Raw genomic sequence first — 27,403 nt, 5'->3', positions numbered from 1 at the left:
CTGCGCCTGCAAGGACCTCGGAGTGTACCCACCAGACCCCCTCAGGATTTCCTCTTCCTCCTCTCCATCCCCGTCCACCACCACCTATCTCCCCGCCACCACCCATACTCACCACAGCAGCCCTAAGGAGAAAGCAGGGATTCCCCTAAAGAGGAAGCAGGAGGTGAGTGTGGTGTAGCAATGTCAGAGGAATCCATCTTGGAGAGGGGGGGAGTTCAACAAGTTTCCCTAGGTTCGGCCCACCAGACTTCATTTCCAGTTCCTGCTTAGCACCTGACTCGGTCTGTGGCAAGTCAGGCCAGCCTGTGGATTTCCCAGGCATTTTGCACATTTTTTTTGCAGGTTCCACATTTTTCACAACTTTCTAAGCAGTTTGCCCAAATATCTGAGCAATTTGCACAAATCGTTCAGAAATTTGTGCAAATTGCAGAACCTGTAAAAAAAAAGTGAGCAAAAAGAAAAAGAAAGAAAGAAAGAAAGAAAGAAAAGCCTACAGCTTGGCTCACAAATGCAAATCGAGTTGTACAAGCTGTGGAGCTCTATTGGGTCAAAAAAGAACTGGATTTCCCAGCAACAGACATCCCTGGTGTGATGATGGCATCAGAGGGGGAGGAAATTTCAGGCAGCAGGAGGAGGAGAAGAACAAGGAGAGGAGAAGGAGGTGCAAGTGCAGTGACAGCAGCGATGGCGGAGGGTGGGGGAGGAAATTTTGGGTGGGAGGAAGAGGTGAGCACAGCAGCAGCAGTGACAGTTGTGTGTGCGTGTGGGTGGGGGATTTCAGGTGGGAGGAGGTGAGCGTGGTGGCACCAGCACTGAATCAGGCTTTCATTTTGAGCAGTATATGTTCAATAAATGAAGACCCAGGCTTTGACTCTTCTCAAAGGCCTGGCTGCCATTGCCTGTGTCCAGGGACAGGATTTCAATCACTGCTGCCCCTTTCTCCTGCAGCACCTCCCACTCTGTGCCCTCTGACCCCCGAAATGTGCTCTTACCCAAGATGCCAGGTCCTCCCACAGAACACCAGAGCACAGGAGGTCACTGCCCTTCTTATACATACACACGGGCAGCTGCCTTCTCCCTAGATTATTCGTTATTTGTAAGAGCTAGAAGCATCACATAAGCCACCTTTTGGACTGAGCTGTGGGGGATACCGAGGAGAAGGAAAAACTCCCGGGGGAGAAAGGAGGTGAGTCTGTAATGCACAGAAGAAGAATGGATGAAAACTGGGGTGTGATTTTTGGAAAAATGACAGAATAGGTGGCACAAGAAAGGGGAGTCGGGATTCCTGAGTCCTAGCACAGTGTCTTCTTACCTAGATTTGTTTTAGTTGTTTGGAGTTTGGGAAATTTGTCCTCCATCTAGCTGGAATCTCCCTTTAAGGTGTAAGCCTTGGATAGATGTCTGTGGGTGTCAAAGTGGAAGGGTGTGTGTGAGGGGCAGGGGGCCCACAGACCATGTCACCTAAGAACAAGCCCCATTCCCTCAAAAGAGACAAAACAAGGAGCTGAACAAAGCCAGAGGCCAGGTTACTGAGTGACCACTTGTTTGCTAAAGAAGTTCAAGGTTGATAAACCGAGTTATACTCTTTAACCTTCTATGGAGGGCAGGGCTAGATATTGGAAGATGCCAACTCGGGGATTACATAATCAGCCTTCCCATTCCTCTGAGACAGCCAAACTTTACCAGAAAAATTAGGATTGAATATTGTCCTAATATGAGGTTGGGTAGGCCAGAATGGATGCCACCAGATGCCCGAAGGTGGTAGATGCTCTAAAGGTTTTAGTGAATGTCCTATGTAGGGTGGCCCCAAAGTAGGTATACAGTTGTTTAGAATGTTGATGGAAGGGGGAGAGAATTTTCAGTCTTCCAGTACTGCTTTAGAATCCACTTTCTTTGTTCTTGACTCAAGTTTGCTGCCATCATTCACAATATCAGTAAAAAAAAATAACTAAACAACTAAACAACTGTATACCTACTTAAGAGCCTCACTCCCCTCACTCTCTACATTTAACTGATTAAACTGTCACTCCCTGTCACTCACTCTTCCCAACTGTCATTCTGACTCCACCCACAAATCTTCTACTCACTCATTCTCTCCCCCTCCCATCAACATTCTAAACAACTGTATACCTCCTTTTGATCCACCCTGTATTTGGTGAACATCATTGTTCAAGTCTGCCTGAGAATTTTGTGCATGTCTGAAAATAGATACCTTGCCTTGCTTATTGGACAGGTGTGAATCAGTGGAGGCTGGTTGCTCCAACATCAGTGGGGCTGTAAATCCACTCTGGGTTTCAGTAAGAACAATTCAGAACTCTAAAGCAGCTGTCCAAGGTGCTGATCCCAACCCCTCCCCCCAAAATAGGTTCAGTACCTTGGATACCTTCTTCAGAATCCTGACTGGTTCTGAGCGGATCCAGAGATTCAGCCCCACTGGCATTCGAGCCACCAGACTCCACTGATGTGAAAGTATGTTTCTTTACTTACTTAAAACATTTCTATGTCTCCAGGGTCAGCTGCAGGGTTTTTTGGGGGCAAGGGGGGACTAGGTACAGGTGCCCATGGGCCCCATGATCATGGATCCTTTCCTCTCTCTCCCACCATTGCAGGGTCCCTATCCAACTCTGTTCTTGTCTTTCCCACCCTAATTGTGGCTCTTATGCTCTATGCTCTCCCACCCTCATCAGTTCTCTTGTTTACTCTCTCTCTCTCTCTCTCTCTCCTCACAGAAAAATCAGAGCAAATAGCGCATGTGTCCCCCACCTTCATCCAGCTTGAGACTGCATCAGGGGTAAAGGATTAAAGCCTCCAGATCCCAAGGCAAGCTCCCCATAAATGTGGTGGTGAGCTGTAAGTCACTAGGCATTAACCAGCGCATGAGTCCAGACAGGATCAGCAACAGCCAACTGTTTCAGGTTGGAATCTTTACCTGCAGGAATTTGTACAAAACACATCACAAGAGTCTTGGCTGGTTCTGCTACAATGGATTAACATGGTTATTCTTCTGGAGTCTTTATGTGGTTAGTCAGAAGCAGTTGCTCCGGCAGAAAAAATACCTTATTGCCTTGATTCAAGGGGGTGGGGTGTTTCCATACATGTATCCCTTGCAGAATTGGGAGATGCACATGCAAATGCGTGCTGCACAGCATTATCTCTTCTCAGTGCGATACCTGGGGCTCCTTTAGAAGAGAAAAAACATTTAAACTACTGATATTCAAAGAGAGGTCAGATAGAGGGAAGGATTTGATCCCCCCTCCCCTGCTCCTTCTTTCCCCATCATACAACTGATGGGAAGGATGTTAACGTTTTTAAAAAGAGGTGCCATGTCTGCTGCACTTGATCAGAGCCAAGTGTCATATGTGCGTGTGTGTGTGTGTTTTTCAGCTGCTGCAATGCTCACTCCCCTCTCATCTTTCTTGAGCCTCTTCCTACTGATTTCCAGTTCGGCCTCTGAAGATGACACTGTGGTGGTCACCAGCAGTGGTCCTATTAAAGGCAAGCGAGTCCCAGCTGGCCCTGGCTCTGTGACTGCCTACCTGGGCATCCCCTATGCTGAGCCCCCAGTGGGGAAACTGCGTTTCCAGAAGCCCCATCCACATCAGCCATGGAGCCATGTCTTGGAGGCCACCAGTTATGGCAACCCCTGCCACCAGAGACATTCTTTTCCCTACGCTTTTTCAAACATATGGGTGGCCAGCACATCAAATTCAGAAGACTGCCTCTTCCTTAACATATGGGCACCTCACCCGAGGCCTTCCACGCCAGTTCCTATCTTTGTATGGATCCATGGTGGGGGATTTATGGCTGGAGCAGGCTCCCTGGACTTATACAATGGGGCACTTTTAGCTGCTACTGAGAACGTCATTGTGGCTTCCATTAATTATCGGCTGGGGGCACTGGGCTTTCTCTTCTTCCCACCAGATGCCCCAGGGAACATGGGACTGTGGGATCAACATCTGGCTCTCAAGTGGTTGAACGAGAATGCAGCAGCCTTTGGTGGTGATTCAGCTCAGTTGACACTCCTTGGCCACAGTGCTGGAGCAGCCTCTGTGGGTTTCCACCTCCTCTCTCCAGCAAGCCAACCCCTTTTTTCCCGCGCTGTGGTTCAGAGCGGAGCTCCCAATGCCCCCTGGGCTTGGAAGCATCCAGAGAATGTCAAGCAGTCTGTTTTGTATTTAGGTGACAAGATGCACTGTCCTAAAAAAAATCACACTACTGTGGTGAGCTGCCTGCAGGAGACAGAAATGGAGGGGGATACGTTTTATCGCATGGATGGTTTATTCTCACCCACCTCAGATGGGGACTTCCTTCCTGATGAGCCAAAGAAACTTCTACAGGCTGGAGCCATGCAGGCTAAACCACTACTCATAGGTGTTACCAGGGATGATGGGTCTCTCTTTTTATTATCTGGCGTCCCTAGCGCCCTGGAAGATGATGCAGTAATGACCTGGGGGCAGCTCCTGGAAGGGATGGCTTCCCTGTTGCGAAAGCGTTTTGAAGGAAATGTTGTCACTGCTCTAGTGCTGAAGTACACTGAAGATGGACATGGGCCAGACCGGTACCGTCAGGTCCTCTCCCACTTTTGCAGAGATTATTTGTTTCTCTGCCCACTGACTGAAGTTGCTGAAAACATGGCAGCAGCTGGGGGTCCTGTGTATGTGTACTCCTTCAACCACCACATCTCTGGCTCCATCTGGCATGAGTGGATGGGAGCAGCCCATGGAGCAGAGGTGCCTTACCTTTTCGGGACCCTCTCATCGCTCCCAGGGATAAACCAAACGAGCACAGAAGCGGACATTGCGCTGAACCGCAGGGTGATGCGGTACTGGGCAGAGTTTGCCAGAAGTGGGTAAGGCACATTAACAGTCCCCATTATATGTACCAAAACATAATACCTGGGCATTCAGTCCATAGACTTGGGCCTTTGATCTTGGGGTTAGTGTAACCTACTTTCTCTTCCAATCTGCTTTAATGTTTTCTAAACCAAGGATTTTTAATACAGGGTCTCTAGGTGGATTCACATGCAAATAACATCTATCAGTTTCTTACGTAATGTCTTGTCTAATTATATATATATATATATTCCAATTTAAGAACCACCACATATAGTAATCAATAAGACCAAATGAGTCCAAACCCAAATTTTAAGTACTGTCCATTTGTTACAAAAATTGTGTTCTTTTCCCTGGTAGACTTTCCAAATCATTTACCAAGAACGAGAGGAGGCAGAGATCTGGTCCAACACGATTTTATTCTGCAGAATAAGGCAACCCTTGGGGCTAACGCTCCATCAAAGGTTACAATCAAGTGATGTGATTCAAAAGTTTATATAGGCAAGACCTTTGGGGCTGTCTTACGCTTGCGCTGTACTAATCTCTTTGTCTAGCTGAGAGGGAAACAGAAGACAGGCAGCACCTTTGACATATCTAGGCATGCGCAGAGAGGTAGCCTTGTACTCTAGTAAACACATTCTTGGCATTCCTGAGTCTCTGATAAGACGCTGTGTCTTTGTTTAGCATGGCAGTCTCACACTGAGGTAAAACAGACATAGCCTAGCTTATAAAATCATGGGATAACAGACATACTACAACTGAAATTTCTATAACAGTCCCCCCTCAAAAGGCTTTTCTTAAATCTCATACCTCTCTTTGGTCCAGCAGTGGACTACACACTTAAAGGCACAAACCAGCATCAATAGTATCATAACAAACAAGACTGCATTGATTACAAGTTGTTTTAACCATGCAAAATCAGGGAGCCAGGAAGTCAACTATAACCAAGGATCACTTGCTCCTGAATAATTCTGTCCAATCATATCTTGTAGTTTGGCAATTTCATTTTCTATGGTTTTGTTTAAATCATGGAACTTTACTCTACACCCTTGCTTCACTAGGGTGCAGAAGCCACCTTGGCGTGCTAAGAGATAATCTAAAACAAACTGATACTGGGCCACTAGCTGGCTGAGATCTTCAATTTCAGATTGCATGGCACTTACCATTATGGCTGTGGCACTGATGGTCTCTTCTAAATGGCAAGTGAGGCCTAGGATACTTTTTCTGCAATAATTTCTGGGTATAAACCCAGGGTAAGCAATCCTGTAACTAGTTCACCCCCTACCTTGTTTGGTTCTGAATCTGACAGTTGTTATTACAGTGTCATCACAGTTTTTACTTATTTGTTTTATAAGTTGCCCTATTTTTCTAGTGGTTTGCTACTTTAACGGTGGCCTTCAGGTGGGTCAGCTTCCAGTGTGACCCTCTCTGGTGCAGGTGATGCTTTTATGTGGGTGTGATGGATTCACTTCTTTCTTCTAGCGACTTTTATAGCCGTGTGAGTGGTGAGTAGAACCTGGAATGGACCCTTTCATTTTTCAGTAAGTGGTTCATCTTTCCAGGACTGGATCAGCACCTAATTACCAGGACTGAAATTATGCACTGGAGCATCTAAAGGCAAGGATTCGTATGGTGCCACGAACCTGTGAAGACAAGACAAAACAGACTGCAAGGCAGTAACATATTCATGGATCTTTAAAGCCCTTACTTTAAAGTTTATATTTAAGCTATCAGCCATAGGTAACATCTGAGGTGGGCGCCCATATAACATTTTAAACGGTGTCAATTTAATACTTCCCCTGGGGGTGCACTGTATTCGAGTTAAGGCGACTGGCAAGGCCTGTGGCCATTTTAATTTAGGGGCTACACTGTGTCTCACGAGTAGATCTTCTATTGCAATTTTTCTTAGATGTGTAGCCTGGTGCAAGTCTCTCACTATAAAGCTCAGAAGAGGCCTGGATATGAACACTTTGCCTCTTGGGACTATCTACCATCCATCTTTAGTTTGCTTTGCTTTGTATTCAAGAGCTCTCTCATGCTCAGCTGGAGAGTAGATTGGAACCAAATCTGTACTCAAATATGGGATTAGGTCTCTTTCATAATGCACCTCCTCACTTCTCATTTGTGCGGCTTCTTTTGCAGCCTTATCTGCCAAAGCATTGCCTCTTATTTTTTTTCGGGATTGGCACTCTTTCCATGCGCTTTTTCTAGAGTAACTACTGCACATCTTGTGTATCTACAAACACCTTAAGGTTTGGCTTTGGTAACAAGGAATCAGTGAGGTCAGGCCTGATCAGAGTCACCTGACTTAAAATTTTTAAACAGTCATGACAATTTAGATCTGGCTTAGGGAGCAAGGTGGCAGGACGAGGCCTGGGCTTGAAAGCAGGGAGATCTCATAGCGTGACTGGCGTGACGGATAAAAGCACAGTTGCTGCCACGGCCCTTAAGCAAGCAGGCCATCTCTTTGCGGTTGGATCCAGAGTCTTCGAGTAGTATCCTACAGGTCTCCAGGAAGGACCTGTCCTTTGGGTCAAAACCCCTGATGCCACTCCTTTATTTTCATGTACATAGAGCCGGTACGGTTTGTCGGGATCTGGTAAGGCCAGAGCAGGTGGCAACACCAAGGCTTGCTTCAGCTTAAGAAAAGCCTTTTCCATTTTATTTGTCCATTTTCAGTGGATGATATTTTTTTTTTGTCAAAGCTTCATACAGGGGTTTCGCTTTCCCTCCATAATCAGGTATCCACATTGTAAAAAAAAAACCCGGTGAGCCCAAGGAAGGCTCGCAACTCTCGAGGGTCTGTAGGCCTCTGTGTCTTCTGTATGACGTCCAACCGAGCAGTGCTCAGGTCTCTGGTTCCCTTTTGAATCAGGTAGCCCAAGAAGGTGACATGGGTCTGGCAAATCTGAGCCTTTTCTCGTGACACTTTATAGCCTTTCAAGTTTAATTCTTGCAAGAGGGAGATAGTAGTAGCTTTAGCACATGAGTCCTCTGTCTTGGTGGCCAGAAGAAGGTCATTTGAATATTGAAGCAAGGACACCCACAGCTGGTCCTCTTTCCCTTTTATGGCCACCATCGCCCCCCTCTTCTTCCCCTTTCGCTTTGGGCAGTCTTTTCGCCAATGTCCCTTCTCTTTATAGTAAGCGCATTCATCTCTTCCCAAATGCAGCTTTCTCTGATTCCCAAAATCTTTCTTTAAAACTTTATCTGCCCAATCAGGGACTTGCCCTGTGATTGCCATTGCAATCAAAGCTGCGTTCTGTCTGCCCTTCTTATCTGCTTCCTTCTTCTCTACTTTCTCACGATTCACAAACACCTTATAAGCAATCTCCATCAACTGGGGCAGAGACATTGCTGCTGCCCCATCAGTCTTCTGCAACTTTCTCTTCTTTCTTTTTTTCTTGCCTTTTCTGCTTTACACCATTGAAATCTAACAGCATGACTGAAAAACATTTTTTTTTTTCATTGCAGGGCATGGTGGAGCAGATCTGGCAATCATACTGTTCTTCTGGCTACACAGCCAGGGCCCATTAAGATCAAGGGAAGGGCATTTTTATATATGCAAAAAGTTTTAAGCCACCATTTTTGCATCGGCAACTCCACACTTTATGAATTTTGACAGTGACAAGCTTGCCTCTGAGCATTTAGAGTGTCCAGACAGTTCAGATTTTGAGAAAGAGCTGGAACACGTGGGGCAGGAACTTTCTCAGGCTTTAGAAGCACAGCTGGGCTTAGAGATGCCACAGGAGAAGGGGAGGGGGAATTTTCCTCTCTCACTTTTTAATACAATTTATTGGCCCCCCTTTTTTCTAAACGGAAACTAACTTTCGTAGTTTCTCTTTGAACTTTTTGAAGGCTGCTTCCTTTGTAGTCTGTGAATCTCTCAAAGCCTTGGAAATACAGCTTTTTATCTGAGTGTTGAAGTTACAAATCAAACTGTGCACTGAGCTGATCACAAACAAACACACAATTTACAACAACCGGAGTTTATGGCTATGACAAGCCTCACAGTACTGTTCATGGCAAATCTCTAACAGTCTAAAATTCTAATCCATGTGCAGAGTGCCTCTCAAAAATCCAAACAATAATGGATCCAAACAAAAAGCTTTGGGCAATAAAAATGGGATGTTAGCAAAGGCTGTCTGTCTTTTCTTTAATTTAAGAGTGGAAGGTGTAACCTTACACCTCTTTTAGATTCTTCGACAGATAAGAGCAAGGTCTGCTCAGCTTTCCAGCTGTGATGCTTCAACTTGGGCAATTCTTTTGCAAATCTTACTGTTTCTATTAGGTCCTTACAGACATCTTCTGGTGGGGCCGGGCAACCCCCCCTCAGCTCTGCTCTCAATAGACTGGCAGAGATAAGCTTACACAGACCCAGACATTGCTCTGTCTTTGTTCCTTTAATTTTGCCACAGTCTTTAAGACTTCGAACAAATCTCTTTCTTCAGAGTTTACAACTTTTTTGTTGTTGTTGTAGCTGTTCTTGCTTCCTCTAACAAACTTGAATACACTGGAAGATGTTTCAACTTAGAAGGAGCTAGACCGAGCGAGACGTGGGGATGTAACAGATGGGTTCTCCGTGGGGGGGGGCTTCTCTCCCTCCTCCCCCCAGCAACCTCTCCTCCCAACCTAACAGGCCGATTAGGGCAGGGGAAACCCAGGGAGCCTTGGGCAGGATCTCTTAATCTCCAAGCTCTTTCCGTGGGGCTTGAGTCAGGGAGAACAGGGGCTTTGGGCTTCATCTCGGAGCATACCATCATGACTTTACAATATTGACCTTTATGTTTTCTTATTCAGTCAGGATTTTTCAATATCCACATTTGCCAAGCATCAATATAAGGCAGCTGATCCCCATGGTTATCAACAATCACTTTATTATATACCTTGGACCCAACATTTTTTTCAGCTTCCCCCAGTTGGCCAGCCAACACTAAATGTCACCCATTCCCCATTACAAAACTTTATGAGCTCATCTTTTGTCATTAAACAACTTAAAATTCTTAAGCATGCATCCCAGTGGGTCTTGGCTATTTTCTCCTACGAAAGTTTTGATCCTATCCTGTTGGCCAATTTTTTTTATTTTTTCTTTCCCAACTGCTGCTTAAGCAAGGCTCAGTTAGACAAGAATGGGAGATTTGCACTCCCCAGACGGCCCAGACAGTGCGATCCAACTTACCTCGTAGCTCAGCCTCCAAACGACCCCAGAGTCGGACAGCGTTTCGTCCTGTCCTCCAAAGACCACCACTCGCCTCGTCTCTTCAGGAGTCCTTTGTTAGCTGGGTTGCCAGGCAACAGCTGCCTCAAACCTCACGGTGAACCAAACAAGGTCCAGGGCACCCTCCGCTTGGGTTGATCCAGCGTTTGCCTAGCTCCCAGGTCACACAGGGCTGTCCTGCCGCGGTCGCCAAATTTGTTACAAAAATTGTGTTCTTTTCCCTGGTAGACTTTCCAAATCATTTACCAAGAACGAGAGGAGGCAGAGATCTGGTCCAACACGATTTTATTCTGCAGAATAAGGCAACCCTTGGGGCTAACGCTCCATCAAAGGTTACAATCAAGTGATGTGATTCAAAAGTTTATATAGGCAAGACCTTTGGGGCTGTCTTACGCTTGCGCTGTACTAATCTCTTTGTCTAGCTGAGAGGGAAACAGAAGACAGGCAGCACCTTTGACATATCTAGGCATGCGCAGAGAGGTAGCCTTGTACTCTAGTAAACACATTCTTGGCATTCCTGAGTCTCTGATAAGACGCTGTGTCTTTGTTTAGCATGGCAGTCTCACACTGAGGTAAAACAGACATAGCCTAGCTTATAAAATCATGGGATAACAGACATACTACAACTGAAATTTCTATAACACATTTAAGTCAGTCGTTCCTTTGCAGTTCTTTCCTTCTTTTGCAACATCCTCTGCTGCTTTAGGTTGGGACTTTTCTTCACTCGCTGCCTCTCTGGAATTTTTTTCCCTAAAAATGGCTGCAAAGTTTTACACAGAAAGAAAAATTTCAAGCCCTTTCCAACACAACAAACTCTTAAAATATTTCAGATCCTCAGCACATTAAGTTGAGAAGGGTCTAATTGCCAACCTACTCCTAAAGGCACAAGGCCTCCCAGAAAGGAATAAGCCACTTCCTAGTAAACTACCAACTCCCGACTGTGCTGAAGGTGGAGTCTACTTCTCTTTTTATTCCTCACTCTCTGTTCATAATGGTGGGTGCCCCACACCTCAGTTCACTACTTAGCATATGCAGAAATGTCCTCTAGTCCATAATTTTTAAAGAAATATACAAATGTTCCTGGGTCTGGAAGATAGGTGCATTGCCTGTTCTGGATGGGGTTGCACTCCCTCTGAAAGATCAGGGCCGTAGTCTGGGGGTACTCCTAACTCCATCATTGTTGCTGGAGGCCCAAGTGGCCATGGCGGCTCGGAATGCCTTTTACCAGCTTCGGCTGGTTCGCCAGCTACGGCCTCTCCTGGACAGAGATAGCTTGGCCACGGTGGTACCGGCAGTAGTAGCCTCAAGACTGGATTACTGCAACACGCTCTATGTAGGGCTGCCCTTGAGGCTGGTCTGGAAGCTGGAGCTAGTGCAGAATGCAGCAGCATGGCTGTTGTCAGGCGCTCATCATGACAGCCCTGATATCTGTGCCCCCAAAGGAAATCCATAGTCACAGCCACAGGAGATATAGCTAAACACACACACACACACACACACACACATACACACACACACTTTTATTTATACTCACTGGAGCTAACACTCTGGTTAAAACGTTCAGCAGAAAACACAGACGTGTAAATCAAGCAAGCAAAAATAATAATACAAACACCGCGACACTAATACAATTTCACAGTTAAGAAAGTGTAGTGTAGTGGTTAGAGTGTTGGGCTGGGACTTGGGAGATCCAGGTTCTAATCCCCACTAGGTCATGAAGCTCCCTGGGTGACTTTGGGTCAGTGACTGACTCTCAGCCTAGCCTACCTCACAGGGATTTTTGTGTGTGTGTGAGGATAAAATGGAGAGGAGGGGGACCATGTAAGCTGCCTTTGGGTTCCTTGCAAGAAGAAAAAGAGTGGGATAGAAATGCTATGATTTCTATAGAAATTATATAGAAATCTACTATATATATAAAAGTCACTGTATGTGTGTTTCTGTGTCTGTGGCTGGCTGCAGGGCCGTCAGTAACACAGGGCATAAGGAGGAGGTGCCCTGGGCCTAATCACACTGCAGGGCCATTTGGGCCCTACAGTTGCTGCCTCTTTTACTTCACATTCTCACTTGCCAGAGTGTATGACAGGAGTCACTGGGTCACATTATTACTGTGTTTATACTTTCCCTTACTAACAAGCACCCCCTCTGAATCAGGCCAGGTTTCTGATTTGAGCTACCACCAGTCACCTTATTGGCCATCTTTCATTCTATTGGTCTCTCTCCCATTCACTCTGACTTCCTTCACCTTGGATTGGCTGGCTGCTGTTTGTTCCCTCCCCTTTACGCACTATTTCTTTTCTGACTGTGCAGAACATTTAGTTTTTCTCCCCTCTTGCTGCAATATCCAACAATATCTTTACCCCTTTCAGTGCCAGATGTATCTGTTAATAGTGTGTGATTAACGCTAATGTGAAATTAGGGATGGCTGTGAATTTCTCCACGAATCTCAGGGAGGCCGAATGCCAACGCATTCGGCCCCCCGAAATTGGTGGTGAAATTCTCCGCCACCCCCCCCACCACCCCCCCCGGGATGGGACTTACCTCCCTCGAATGTCCCTCTCGGTAGTGGGTCCCGGCGGCGGTTCGGCGGGGGCAGGGGCGGCGGCCGGTCTTCCGACCGGCTGCCGCCGCCGCCATTACAAAGTGAATGAAAAAAAAAAACCACCCGTGATAGGCTACGTAACGATTAACGTAGCCTATCACGGCTGACTTTGGAAATCTAGCCATGATAGGCTACGTTAATTGTTATGTAGCCTATCACGGGTGTGTGTGTGTGTTTTTTCATTCACTTTTTAATTTCGCGGCTGGGGAGACGGGGCGCTTCTCCCCGGCCTGAATTTCGGCCGGGTGAGGTGGGGCGCCTCCCCCCCAGGCCTGAACTTCGGGGGGAGAACCGAAGCGCCTCCCCCCCACCGCGAAGCAAGCTGCGGGACCAGGTAAGTCCCTTTCGTACATCACTATGTGAAATGCGGTGCGGTGTGTGCTTGCCTGTCTGCGGGGCTGGGATGACACAGTGGAGTGGAGACTTAGGGCTTTATTCATAAAAGAATGAACTGTGGGGAATTGAGAAGGGAATCGCAAAATGAGGGGCAAAATAGCAGAGTTTTACATGTAGCTGAATTGAGGATTTTTTCCAACTCAGCTTCTTTGGCCTTAAGTTTGCAATTCCCTCTTTCATGAATAAAGCCCTGAGTGGAAGAGTTCAATGCATAAGGTGGCAGAAGTGACATTTTTTTCAGATTAATGAGCTGAGTGTGTAGCTGGGGTTTGACGTAAAGGATTTGCAAGTTACCTGGTAGTTGGTAGGCTGGTGCATCACGTTGCAGTAGGTGACATTGTCATATTTTATGGTCGGGCAGATGTTTACACAGCACATTGAATTAGGGAGAAGTTTTGGTGAAAAATGGGACATGGAGCAGTGTTTGTTTGGGGGCACAGTAGAGTGATGTGAATTTCAGTTTTATATGAAATAAACAATAGAATAAACAAAAAATGTACTGAATTTTTCTTTTCACCTTTCTTATGGAGCCTTTCCAAAAAGCTTAAACCTACCTTAAGATATTTCTAACAAATAGTACCTCTGACAAAATTACATCCCGGGCAACGCCGGGTACATCAGCTAGTAATCAATAAAATTAAGTTAATGGGGGCATGACTGCAATCCTATGCATGCTTACCTGGGAATAAACTCCATTGATCTCAGTGGTAGTACTTACATATGACTCAGTGGTAGTGCTTACATAGGTTCAACATGTGAAACAGACTGAGCTTTAATGAAATATCTTCAGCCAGATGAAAGGCAACCTTTAGTTTCTAATTTGAAATGCAAACAATCTCACAAAGAAGTGTTCCCATTTGAATTGCTAGAGTGAAGTGGGAATTCCATCAAAGAAAGGGGCTTTCCCAGGATTCCAAAGTGTGTGGAGAGCCTCCAGAGACAGGGGGAGTCCTCCCTCCAGAGGGTATTGGGTCCTGGGCCCTCCCTTCAGTCAGAGGAGGGTCCTCTCTTCCTCCATGTGTAGTGCACTCTCCCTCATCATGCATTTACTGAACACTGATTGCTAATGCCTCAGTATGGCTACTGTCTCTGGCTGTAATATGATGACGATCTCTTCATTAACTTGACAGGAATCCCACTGGATCCACATCCAACGAGGAGCAGTGGCCACTCTACAATGTCACAGAACAGAAATTCTTCCACATCAGCACAGAGGCACCCCAGGTCATGACAATCTCGCCTGCCCAGCACTGCGATTTTCTGGCAGCCCATATATTCAATGCAACACATGCAAGTGAGCTGAAAAGACTCCCCCCACACACACACATATGCTGACGAAAATCAACTTGTCCCAGTCCTGACGAAAATCAACTTGTCCCAGCTATTAATTTCTTTCCCCCCGTGATGTAGTTGCCAATGATGTATCTAGTTTGTCCCTTAAAAGAGGGGATTTTACTTTTGTGATCCCTAAAAGGGTTCTGAATCCCTAAAAGAATTCTCAGCACCGAACTATAATTTCCAGGATTCTTTGGTGGAAGCCATGGCACTTTGTGGCATAAAAGTGCTATAGATTTTAGGAGGCTAGATGTTAAGGACTTTTGGTTTCCTAAATTATAGTGCTATCCTATACACACCTACTTGGAAGTAAGTCCCATTGAGTTCCATGGAACTTTCTCCCAGGTAAATGCCTGTTGGACTGCAGCCTTAAAGTAGCAATGAGAACCAGAATCATGAAAATGTGGCAAAATGCTCCATTGGCTCCATTGATCTCATTTATTTACTTTTTTCCTTGCAGAACTATCCCAGGGACATCCTGTTTCATCAGGCCAAACGAATGGCACAAAGTATGTGACCAGATCTTAATCGAGAGAATTTGCATGAAGGCTCAACTGAAAAGTATGTGTGTGTGTGGGGGGGGGGGGAATGTAGAAAAGGTAAAAGTGAATGTCAATGGAGAGGATTCCCCAAAAGACTATGAGGAGGATACATGTGGGTTGCTGTGAGAGTGATGTGGTGAATAGAGACTACATGGCATTAGATATGCCCCCTTCTCAGATAAATTGTGAGGTGTTGCAGGGCTTCAGGGTCCGTGAAAGGGCTTATGAGTAGTGACAGGAGAACTTACCCTGGGTGGAATTTGTTTTTTCCTTGTAAGGAATTTGTTTTTTCCTTACATGGGAATGCTCCCATGTAAGCTTGGATAAGAGTTCTCCCTTAAAATGAACTCTCGTTCCGCATAAACAAGCTTTTCCACATGTGCAATATCAAAGTGCATCTTGGGAGCTGTAGTTTGGCAATGATGCACATAGTGCCATGTGCATCATGACACCATGCATCACCACGTTATATACCCCCTTTCTGATTGGTTGTTTTCCTGTGGTCTTTCTTCGTTAATCAAATCTCAGCACATGCACAGAAGTAGTGTTGTTTTGATATAGACTGAGCATGTTCAGAAGCTCACAATCAATTCCAAACTTAATAGAGAATTTGTAAAGCACCGGTTCAGGCTAGTTAAAACGGTGAGCATTACGAATTGGCAAAGTTCGACCAGCGAGCCAACTACTTATGAAATTCAGTGGCATCACTACTCATGACGCTATATTAGATAGAAACTATGGTAAGGGGGGTCAGGGAGAAATCTCTGGGGGCTCTATCTGACACAGAGGGGGACCTGAGCAGGAAGAGAATACAGGAGGGGGGAAGGTTTCAACAATCCCCTTCCACACATTCAAGGAACATGGCTACTAGTCCTGATGGCTCTATGCTACCTCCAGTATCAGAGGCAGGATGATCACAAGGCAGGAGGGAGCTGTTGCACTCATGTCCTGCTTGTGGGCTTCCTGTGAGCAGTTGGTTGGCCATTGTGTGAACAGATTGATGGACTGGATGGACTCTTGGTCTGATCCAGCATGGCTCTCCTTATGATAGAAAATGCTAGCAACAGAGTATTCAAAAATACATTTAGGCTTCCACCCTGATCAGTAACTGTGCTGTTAAATGGGTATCAGGAGTGGCAGTTTGGAATGCCAGGAGATAGATTAAAGTTCCTTAGGAGAACCCCCCCCCCCCCAAGTATGAGTGGTATAATGCCTATGAATTGTCCTCCAGATTAAGGCCATTGAGACTAACAATATAACTAAAATAATTAACAATAGAGAATATGTAATGTTAATTATTATTCCAATAGTGAATTAATAAAATCAATTTCTTATGGACTTGAGCACGCTCCGGGAGAGAGCGCAGGACAGGAAGGCCTGGTGTGCTATGGTCCATGGGGTCACGAAGAGTCGGACACGACTGAACAACAAAAAATCAATTTCTTACTGAACTTTGAACTCTGGGGTGGAGGCGTTCACCTGAATGCCCCTAAAGAAATGACTGATTGCACAACCTCCTTCTTTCTGGTCCTGACCAGGGTTGGCCTTGCTGAGCGGCTGGCCCACATCAAATCAAGGATAACTTCTGTTGTTATGGCAGCTGATTCAGGATGCATGAGAGATTCACGTATGAAGCTATCTGAACAGAGTTCAGGAGTCCTCACTGGCCAATGGTCATGGTTTATTTTGCATTATGTACTACTAATAGCTTGCATGCCCCATCCCTAAGAGCATTATATTTCCATGTCCTGTTGCAATGTGTGTTGTCCTTCTGCTCTGTATTACAGGAAAATGGTCTGAAGCCATCCAAAGCAGTTCTTTCAGAAGCTAAGAAAAGCTGGGCCTAAGGAACACTTGAAAAGAGTGTTTCAATTCTACCTGAGAATTCCAAGTTCACCACTCTGAGTGCTTTGGAGCAACGTCAGCATGCAATATTGCAATTAAATGAAATAGTACTTGTGGGTTTTATGACAGGAAAACTTCCATTTTGGCTCCTCCCCTTCCAGAAACACTTCCCATCAGCCATTCCGCTTGGTCATTATATCAATTCATTTGGAATAGTAGAAAATAGTTGGTACCTGAATTTGCTAATTTTCTTCCTTTCCTTTTCTTTTTCCCTTTTGTGTTCTGTGTACATCATTGTTGTTAAAATGTAAACTGTGCTGAATTCTTTGGCAGGAAGGCAGTATATAAATAGATAATAATAAATAGATCAATAATAAATTAGCCCTTTAATGGCCAAATATCACAAGCAGAAAACATTAACACCTAGTGGCAGAACAAAGCATTACAAAACACAGCACAAGAAACTCCTGCATTCTGAGACAAGAGACACGCTGCAAATAGTGATGCTTCGTGACGTAGCACTGATGATGAAGCATGATCTGTGTTTTGCACAATAAAAGGGCATTTCTCATTTGTTGCACATAGTCTCCCTGATGCCTGGGGATGATGGGAGTTGTAGTCCAACACATCTTGAGGGCACCATGTTGGGGAAGGCTCACCTAGTCTATTTCACTAACCACAAAAGTTGCACATGAACAACAAGACCCACTTCTCACCTTTGGGGCATGTGCTGATAAAAAGCAGGGGACTAATTAATCAGGAGATGGCTCTGGCTTCCTGTTTTGAGGAGCAGGAAAGATGTGTAGTAGATGAAGTGGAGCCATACTGGCTACCTTATCATTTTCTTAAAGAGACAGAATGGGATGACACATCCACATTTTCTTTAATCTGCCTTCCTCCATTATACTTACTATAAGCTGTCAGGGGCTTGAGCTGGTTAATTCCTTTTCTTCCTCTGGCCTCCATTTCTCTGTTCCTTTTTTCCGACTGACATGTCAGAAAAACATTCCGTGTCTCAAACTGCCTTCTGCCATAGACTAGACTGATGGACACACGATGCATGAACGTTGAAGTCAGGGCCAGGAGGAGGAGCGGTTGTGTCTAAACACACAAGCCCGTTCCTCCTTTGAACACACATTGGCCTTCCGTGCAAGTAACATCTTAAGGGGCTGCTGTGTGCTAGTCTCTTTACACTTTCTCCTCCTGCCTTCTCCCTATCTGTAGGCTCAATTGCTATCACGTTCCTTCCATATACTCACAAGGTTTTGTCAGGCAGGGTGTTGTGTGGTTTGTTTTTTTGTAATTTTTTAAATAGTCATTTAAAATGTGATTTTCTTTTATTTCAAACATATATGTTTGAAATAGAAGTACGTAGCAGAAGCAACAACCTTATTCTGGGGTGGCTCCATTTTGCCACCCAACCTGAGGTTGCTATAAGAGGGAATAAATGGGCCCTGCAAGAAATCACTGTGGTGTATTCTTACCTCATGGTAGGATGGTGCTTGCCAGACATGCCTTCCTCCAGCAGACTGTTCCATTCCCCAATCCCAGTTTCCATTCCAACTGTCTGACAGTCAACATTCTGTGGCTATTCAGCGGGGGGGGGGGGGCTTCTTAGATTTGGAGGGGAAGGCTATACTGCTTCAAAACAATATATTTCCTAGACATTTGAATTATTATTAAACTTCTTTTGGGCTTTCATGGCCTATCTCTGCTTAGGTAGGATGGAAAAACAACCAAGCCTAGCAGTTAGATATCCATTCTGTGCTCTGATCACAAAGAAAGACTCCAGATCATTACCCATTGTTGAGCAGGCTGGCCGGACTCCCTGAGCAGCCGCCTCAGAGCCATCTCTACACCTGTGTGCCAGTCAAGCCATAAAATGTTCACAATTTCAACTGGCAGATCTCTACTGCTATGCAGCACAGCAATGGAAGGCTTAGAGGGGGATGAGGGGGAATCCAAACCCCTCTCCACTCCTGAATCTCTCCACCTCTCTCTGAGAGGCCTCAACGGCATTAACACGACATTTGTTCCAGGGCTTTCCGGAGTTTCCTCTTAGGGGGTGGATGGTGCGACTTGAGGCAACAGCTCCCGAAGGCTCTGCTTACCCTTCATCTTTCCTGTCAGGAAAGCGAGGGGCAAGAAAAGCCAGGCCAAGCTAGAGCTGCCATCTCAAGCAAGGTGTCAGGAATACCTTGAGGTGGTGGTTCCTGAAGGAGCAACTCCCTCTAGTGGTATGTATGTGTGTGAACTGTATAAATAATGTATGTGTGAATGGGGTGTCTGTGTGTATGAACAGTATGAATGGTCCATGTGTGAGGGGTAGAGTGGGGACAGCCCTGTTCACTTTAGGCTCCATCTCCACTCACTGCTGGCATGTGGCCCCCAACATCCTTCTCTGGCCCTCGGGCCGTAAAAGGTTCCCTATAGCAGGATTAGAGTCTTGGAATAGGAATGGGGTGACCCAGGTTCAAATCTTCACTCCCCATGAAGGTCACTGGGTGACCCTGAGCCAGTTCTAATACTTCAGCCCAACATTTCCCACTGGGTTGTCATAATGACAACATGTCTGCTCTGAGCTGCTCAGAGGAAGAGCAGGATAAAATAATGAAATAAATACATTCTCTTGATTTTATATTTGTAAAGAAACTATTTCCTCCACTAAAGAGCTCATCATAAGGTCCCTGTGCAAAATAAGGTTGAAGATCATTAGTGATGATGATCTGTATGTCCATCTGAAGATATATTCAGCACTAGATCAGAAGACTGGATACAAGCCAAAATCACACATCATGATCATGAAGTCTGTCTGAGAGCACATTCTCTTCATCCACCCCTTCAGGGTTGCTGCCAAGGCTCCAGTGAAGCCATTTGACTTTGAAAACCTGTCCCACAGACTTCAGCTTGTGTGGGCCGGCTGTTGTTACTGAGTAACGTGGGGAAAGTTCTTGCTTACAAGCTTTTTGTTGGCAACTTCATGTGCCACGTACAGCAGGGTCCTATATTCTGATGGACCCAGAGCACTTGCTCTGGGGGACAGTTCAAGGCTATCAATGTGCACTGTAATTTTATTTCTTGTTTCATTTCATGTATTTATTGTAATTATTCATATCCTGCCTTTCAGGATACAAATCCTTCCAAGGCGGCTTATGAGTAGCACCAATGCCGCACCAACATTGTAGCCAGAACCTAAGCAACCCCAAACAGCCTGACTGTCCCTTATTTTATCACACTTTCCCTGCTGCATGTGGCTTGGCTCACTTCCCCAAGCCATCTCCAGCGATTTGAATCTGCACTCACACACACACACATACACACACACACACACTTACTCTGTTGTTAGTCTTTCTGTCTTTCACACACATACACACACACACACACACACACATCTCCATGCTCTTTAGCCAAAATGCTCACAGAATGGCTCACAAAGATCAGAACTACAATAGTCCCTGCCTTAGTCCCGGCCTTACAATATAAAAGACATGACATGAAAGGAAAGGAGAATTGGGAGGGAGGAGGGGAAAGGAAGAAGAAGCAAACTCAGGCACTAGTTCTTAGTTGCAAAGTTCAGCAGGTAGTCATCATGGAGCCAGGACTAAGCACAGAGAAAGACCTACCACTTCTTCTCTCTCTGATGGTCTCAGCAATGACAATTGGTACCTGGAGAGAGCAAATCTCTCCACTGGAGCTGTATCTAGACATGATGGAGGGTGCCTGACTGTTGCTTTCTCTGTTGGCCTCAAGCAGTGGTAGCCGACAGACTGTCTTATTTCTTTGAGTCTTCTCACCTTTGGGGGTGAGTGGTGAACCAAGATATTTATTTATTTACATTTCATTTTTATACTGCCCAATAGCTGAAGCTCTCTGGGTAGCTCACAAAAATTAAAACCGAAAAGCACACAGTATATGATATGTCCTTTTCAGTGGTGGGGGCCCGTCTTATGCTCCTCCCTCAGGAAGCTCACCTGGCACCAGGCTAAAGGGCTTCCTAATTTATCCAAGGTTTTTTTTTTTTTAATCCCAATGTGTCCTGGGGCTTCTGATTTTAAGATTAATTGCTATCCTGCTCTTTTATCTGTCTTATTTTATCTTCAGATTCTGAATCTTTTAAAAAAATCATTTTTAAGTATTATCAGCCACAGAGGGAGCCCTTTTAGGATGGAAGAGTTGGTTATAAACACTCCAAATAAAATAAGAATAAACACTCTCTCACCCCCCACCCCCCTTCTGCAGTGTGTTGGCTTTCTGCTTCTGACATGCAGCAATCTGGATGCCACACAGAGTGACCTGCATAGGGCTTTTTGAGACAGGGCCCATCCTCTCAGCATGGGGGTTGGATTAAGCAGCATTTTGTTCCTCCCCAATGCAATTCTTTCAAACTCCACAGTTATATTTTAGTTTTGGAGTATTGATCTAGGACTAAGGTTCTAAAGACCTCCTCCAAGTGCCTCCTCCAAGGGAGGCTCGGAAGGTGGTAACGAGGGAGAGGGCCTTCTCAGTGGTAGCCCCCCATCTGTGGTATGAGCTCCCTGATGAGGTCTGCTTGATGCCAGCATTGTTACCTTATCGGTGCCAGGTTAAGACCCATCTCTTTCCCCAGGCATTTGGCAGCACGTGATGAGTTTAATCGGTCCTGGATGTGTCTTTAGTTATGACTGTTCAAAGTTGTTTTTAGTTCTGTGTTGTTTGTGTATATTGTCTGTGTGCTTTTATGTAAATGGATTTTAAATGTTGTATATTGTATTTTAATGTTTTTAACTTCTGTAAACCTCACAGACAGCTTCAGCTATGGGGCGGCATAGAAATGTAATAAAAATAAAATAAAATAAACCGGACAGAAGGTGGTAGGAAGTGCCAGCTCCTGGAAGTTTGGGCAGCTGCCCAAGGAGGTTAGAAGGGCCCCCGGAGCTCATCCTGCGACCCTGTCACACTTCCCAACTCCAGCAGTTGGAAAGGACGGATTAAGGATTTTGGATCCAAGCAACCGGTATGCTCTTTCTGGGGGTAGGGCAAAAGACTCTGCATGACTCTTGTGTGGGCGCACAAAAAATCTTGTTGGTGCAGCCCTGCGGAAGGAGCTGGCTTAACGTTTAGCTACACACCTGTGAAGCTGGCCTCTGGAGGACATCTTCCTGCAAATACTCACAGATCCCAAAGAATTCCACACAGCTCCCAGTGGTTGTTCTAAGCCAGCCAGGAGGAGTGACAGAAGGATCAGCCCCTTCCCCACCCCGTTGCTCAGAACCAGCAGACTGGAGCTGGGGTCCTTCCTGAAGCACACTTATCTGCGCCACCTGTTGCACCACCAGAGATTCAGCTCGCAAGCAAACCAGCATGCCGGGAGCTCTCCACCGCACCGCCTGCGTTTTGCTCAGCTTTGCACTCATAGGTATGTCATCTCTTGTTCAAACGAGATAAGCTGAGCTACCTCCCCCTGCATGAATTTAGGAGGAAGCCTGGCGTATCCCCAATCCAATTTAAGTTTGGATTGAGCCCTCTCCCAGTCCCCTTCCCTGGACTGATCTCCCCATCTTCACCTCACTAATAGGGCTGATGCTGGCAGCATGGCAAGGATGCAGTGGCAGCAAGAAATAGCAAACATGGGAAAGGAAGCGAGGGAGGTCTTTTCTCTCTCCCCCCTGCCCCCCACCCGCCAGCAACAACAGTGTTGGCAGTCTGGTGGTGGCAAAGCAGGACGATCAAGGAAAAAGAAGGGAGGGAGGTCTCTCCATCCTCTTCTGTCTGGTGCGTTATCTTTAAACCAGACTTGGACTGGGCAGCTCTAAAAACAGAGCACTGCCCTTCAATACAGGACTGATGCCTGATTAGGGATGGGGGGAAACATTTGTTTCATGTTTTTGAACTGCTACGTGAGTAGGGATGTCACAGAATTCCCCCCAAATTTTAAATGGGATTGAATTCTGACAAATCTGGTCCGCGGAATCCTCCTTGGAACGGGGCAGCCTGGTCGACCTGGACCGGAGCTCACACAGACCCTTTTTTTTTTTGTCCGCCAAACAGTGGATTTTATGAAAATAATTACGAAAATAAAAAAGTAAATCGGAAATGGAGGAAGAAGACCGCAAACGGCATTACCCTTTTTACGAGGCATTTTCCTAAGGCTTTCTTTCGCTGGGGCTGAGTTGCGAAGTCCACGGAAATCTTTCATCGTTTCTGTTTATTGTCTGTGGAGGTGAGGTCTGGTGAGGTGAGGTCAGGACAGCTCCGGTGCCGTCAGGTGAGGTCAGGTGACCGGAAGTTACATGGGGAATCCCTGTGAAGGGCTTTACTCTTACGGAGACTGAGGGCACGCGAGAAGGATTTTTCAGCAGGAATTACGAAATTATTTACGAAAGTTCGGGAGCCGGAAAAAAATGGGGGGGGAATACGGGGCAGGTGGACGGCGGAATGGGGCGGCCCTTGGCTCTGCAGAATCCTCGCAGAGTGGAGCTGCTCCATGAGGATTTCGGGGGGGTGGAATGGATCGCCTCCCCCCCCCCTCGGATTCCCCACCGGAACGGACGGTTGGGAATCCATACATCCCTATTGTGAGTCAGTTATCCTTCAAGATTTCCAGTTCGCTGAATTTTCAATGGAGTTCTCCAATCACGCAACACATACATAAATGCCTATATTAAGTGAAACCGCTTGTCCAAAATGTGTATATTAGGTAAAAATCTATGCCCAAATGCATGTATTGGGAGACATATATTTTAAAACCCCAACAACAGCTCAGTTTGGGAAGAACCTAAGATCTGAAAAATGAAAATCTGAGAGAAACTGAAATGGATAGATTAATCAAACCCTGCCTCTGACAGCTCTTCAGACAGAGAATTGTCCTCTGTAAAGTAGGACACATGGCCACACTATAGAGTTACAAATATGCCCTGGGAAGTCTATGTTTCCCAAGGGATAAAGACAGGGATTTGGGAGATTGGTGGGTGAATGGGAAGAAGTTTCGGGGTTGGCTGGGAATGAGGTAAGAACAGTGGAGGCTGGTGGCTCCATTGTCAATGGCATGGTGAATCCGCTCCGGGCTTAAGTCAGAACTCTGAAGGAGATTTTACCCAGAAATCCCCAGCTGAGCTAGGCTATGTCCTCATGTACTTTGGAAAGCAAATGGCATCCAGTGGCCACCATTTCCTGCCCCCAGAAAGATGCTCTGCATAGAACAGCCTTTCCCAACCTGGTGCCCTCCAGATGCGTTGGACTACAATTCCCTTAATCCCCAGATTATGGGGGTCATAGTCCAACACATTTGGAAGGCACCAGGTCAGGGAAGGCTGATGTAGGGTATAATTCCAAGGGCATTCTGGGGCAGGAAATGGTGGCTGCCAGATGGGACCACAGCCCTCAGAAGAGCTCTTACTCTTCCTGTCTATACTATGTCATTCCCCCCTCACAGAGAAGAACGTGTGTGTGTGTGGGGGGGGAGAATAGGAAGCTGCTACCACACACCACACTGCATACAGTTAATGTGCAGCCCTCTCCTTCAACTCACTTTGAATATTTTTCTCCCTTTGGAAATCATACCCCCATTTCAGGAGGCCAGATTCATCACCCCTCCCAAGGTAATTGGAATAGCCATGTTGACAAACTAAAGTTCAGGCCTAGTGTAAATCTAGAGCAGAGACTGCTACTTCCCTGCCTCCCCTCCATACCTACGTGCATTAATAGTCCGTGGTGAGAACATCTGTAAAGGGCAACTGTTGCCTCTGGTCAATCAAGTATTAGGAGTTCATAGAATCATAGAATAGTAGGGTTGGAAGGGGCCTACAAGGCCATCGAGTCCAACCCCCTGCTCAATGCAGGAATTCTTGAAACTTCTTGAAGTTCTTGAAACTCTATGAAAACCCACCAAACCCGTTTACCAGAGGTAGAAGTGGAATAGCCGTATATACCATGCTTGGCGATCTGTCATTCAAACCTCTTTCAGCCAAAGTTCACAGCATGGACAACGTCAATTCTTTCCTTTTGCCATTGCAGCCTATAGCCTGAAGTGCCACTACTGTGTACGGGAGAACGCTAATAACGGCTGTCAAAAAAATATGAACGTCTGTTACCCCAGAGATGGCCGGAAATGCATGGCGATCACAGTCTTTTTCAGTAAGTTAAGGTCAAGAGGAATGGCCATGTGCAATTAAAACATGCTACTACTTCCACTGCAACATGTTTCTTTTTGCAGTTCAGAATCTTCCTCTCTTTTTTGCTCCGCTTAGGCCCTGCTTAGCAGGGCTCTGTTGTGGCCCAACTGAGAAATAGCCCTCCTAACTTTTCTTAGATGGAGACACTGCTTGTCTGGGGTCTATCGATTTGGGTGAGTGGCATTCACCCTCTTCCGCAGGGGTGGGCAACTTCCAGCCCAGGGGCCAAATCTGGGGTTTGGCCCCCAGGATTTCCCCTGAAGGCCATGCCCCACTCCCCTGGCCCCACTCCCTTTCCCCTTATCATTTGGTGGTTTCCTGGCTTTTGCATAGATCCCCCCCCCCTTGAATGCCTCTTCTGAGGTTTAGGTACGGGCAAGGTGAGTGAGGGGGAGAAATGATAAGAGCTGTATAAACGCATGCACGATGTGGAGAAAGTGGACAGGGATATGTTTTTCTCACTCTCTTGTAATACTAGTACCTGGGTGAGAAATTTCAGGAAATTTCATAAAACGAAGCATGTCTTCACACAGCACAGGAATTTGCTGCCACAAGATATATTCATGGCCATCAACTTGGATGGCTTGGAAAGGAGATTAGAGAAATTCATGGAGGGTAAAACTATCAATGGCTACTAGTCCTCATGGTGGCTATATATTATCTCTAGGATCAGAGTAGGATGGCCAGTTACGAACTGCCAAACAAGAGGGCACCCATCATGAAAAAAGAGGACACAAAAAATTGCATAAAATTTTCATATGTTTGTATATACAAATTTAGAAATAATTATTACAATTCAAATAGAAATACAGTACATTTCACCATAGTGTGGAATACTGAATCAAGTGACCTGTGAGCCTGCCTGCTCAGTCTGCTGCCGAGGTCAACTGTTCCTATGATTCTTTGTCTTGAAACTGGACTTGGACAGGTCAGCCCTTCAACAGAGGACACCTTCAAATAGAGAGTGGTCTTCTTGCAGCCCTTCAAACAGGGCTGTCCTCTGTAAAAGAGGGCACCTGGCCACCCTAGTGGAGTACGCCTCGGTATACCATTTGTTGGGGAACACGAGCGGGAGGGTGCCTCTATTGCACTCATATCCTACTTGTGGTCTTCCCAAAAGGCATCTGGTTGGACACTGTGGGAACAGAATGCTGGACTGGATGGGCTAATCCAACACAGCTCTTCTTATACTCTGAAGTCAGCTCCGAAGAGCTGCTGCCCCTTCTGGCATTTAGTGCTAAAGCAGTGCAGATGAAAAAATGTTCAGCGGTGAAAACATCCAGAGTCAACATATCTCACTCTTCCTTTTGTGCTCTGTTTCCCCACCTTCTTCTGCAGAGAACAAGATCAAGTACAGGATGGAAGGCTGCACGACTGGCCTGAAAGACTGTACCCAAGAAAGAAAGGGCAAGGCTGGCTACTATGTGAATGTCACTTGCTGCGAGAGGGATCTCTGCAACCACTGGGACCATGACATTTGAGTTTAAGCCTGGACAGGGAGTAAAACATTGTGTTCAGGCTCAGTGGCCAACACTTGCTTCTATTAGCCAGCAGGAATGTAGAAAAAATGCCCCTGAGCACATGCAAAATTCCTTTCTCTTTCCATGGAGCAAATGCAACTGACCATGCCAACAGAAAACTATTTCACAGAAGGCAAACTTTTCTTCATTCCCCACCCCCTTTCTGCTAGCCAACTCATTCCCCCCTGTGTGTTTTTTTTTTTTTACCCCGTGGATCACCACCCATAGATGCACTACCTCTTCCTCTTCATCTTCTTCCTCTCTCTCACGCTCACGCTCACTCACCCACCCACACACACACATGCAAGAACCCCGTGCATGTATCCACCTGCTGCCTGGCAAAGAAGACAGAAGCTGTGCTACAAGCCCTGCCAATGGGGAGCCCTACCTGGGAGAAACTGTTGAGAATTTCTCCTCCCCCTGGAGAAATTTGGTGAACTTGTCTCCCAGATCTCTCTGCCCACAAGTAAGGTACAGAATTTCAAGAAGCCATTTGTGCACCGCTCGTAGTAAATTGGTTATTCAGCAGCGTATTTTATATGAGAGTTGCAGAGTTAAGAAAAAAGAATATTGTCCTTTCCATGTCTAATCAGATATCAGCCACACTGAGCTCAGTGGGACTTCCTCCCAAGTAAACATGCTGAAGAATCAGCAAAATAATTCAGAGAAACTAAAAACAGTTCTCCTCAAATTTCTTGGTTCCAGTCGTTTTCATTTGAATGACTGTTTCTCTCCAGCCCTGAGGCTGATACTGAAGCAAACTGTCATTCTTTAAATTGAGGCTTCCACATATCGAAAATCCAGTTTCCCTCCCAAATCTTAAGTGGGACAAAGCATTGCTGTAGCTGGGGTGGCAAATCCATTATCCCCATTTTGGCTAGAGCCCCTGTTTGAAAGATCAGATTTGTTGGCTTTTATTGTTATTTTTATTGTTTTTATGTTTTTATCACTTTGAATATTTTAACT

At 45.8% G+C, this 27,403-nt stretch overlaps 2 protein-coding genes across 4 annotated transcripts; both read left to right on the top strand.

Moving 5' to 3' along the window:
- The first annotated feature begins 1,080 nt into the window (after positions 1-1,080).
- Positions 1,081-21,581, top strand: LOC146355252 (cholinesterase-like). Of its 3 annotated transcripts, XM_084830408.1 has the most exons (6): positions 1,081-1,186; positions 2,730-2,915; positions 3,385-4,849; positions 14,176-14,339; positions 14,841-14,941; positions 16,710-21,581. In XM_084830408.1, the coding sequence occupies exons 3-5, from the start codon at positions 3,393-3,395 to the stop codon at positions 14,906-14,908; spliced, it is 1,689 nt and encodes a 562-aa protein (XP_084686534.1). In that variant the 5' UTR covers positions 1,081-1,186; positions 2,730-2,915; positions 3,385-3,392; the 3' UTR covers positions 14,909-14,941; positions 16,710-21,581. The 3 variants fall into 3 exon arrangements, with proteins under 3 accessions (XP_084686534.1, XP_084686533.1, XP_084686535.1); XM_084830407.1 differs by lacking the exon at positions 2,730-2,915; XM_084830409.1 differs by lacking the exon at positions 2,730-2,915 and having other exon boundaries at positions 14,176-14,269; positions 16,710-18,465.
- A 2,166-nt stretch (positions 21,582-23,747) lies between these two features.
- On the top strand, positions 23,748-26,398 carry LY6G5B (lymphocyte antigen 6 family member G5B). Its single transcript, XM_084829863.1, has 3 exons — positions 23,748-23,752; positions 24,710-24,879; positions 26,256-26,398. Exons 1-3 carry the CDS (start codon positions 23,748-23,750, stop codon positions 26,396-26,398), a joined length of 318 nt encoding a protein of 105 aa, XP_084685989.1.
- The last annotated feature ends 1,005 nt before the right edge of the window (positions 26,399-27,403 follow it).

The sequence above is a fragment of the Heloderma suspectum genome, chromosome 2 (assembly GCF_057233095.1).
Source record: "Heloderma suspectum isolate Gila_16-S chromosome 2, 16-S_ref, whole genome shotgun sequence".
Taxonomy (NCBI): Eukaryota; Metazoa; Chordata; class Lepidosauria; order Squamata; family Helodermatidae; genus Heloderma; species Heloderma suspectum.
Note: the sequence above shows the minus strand (reverse complement) of the source record. Positions and strands in the feature narration are given on the sequence as shown.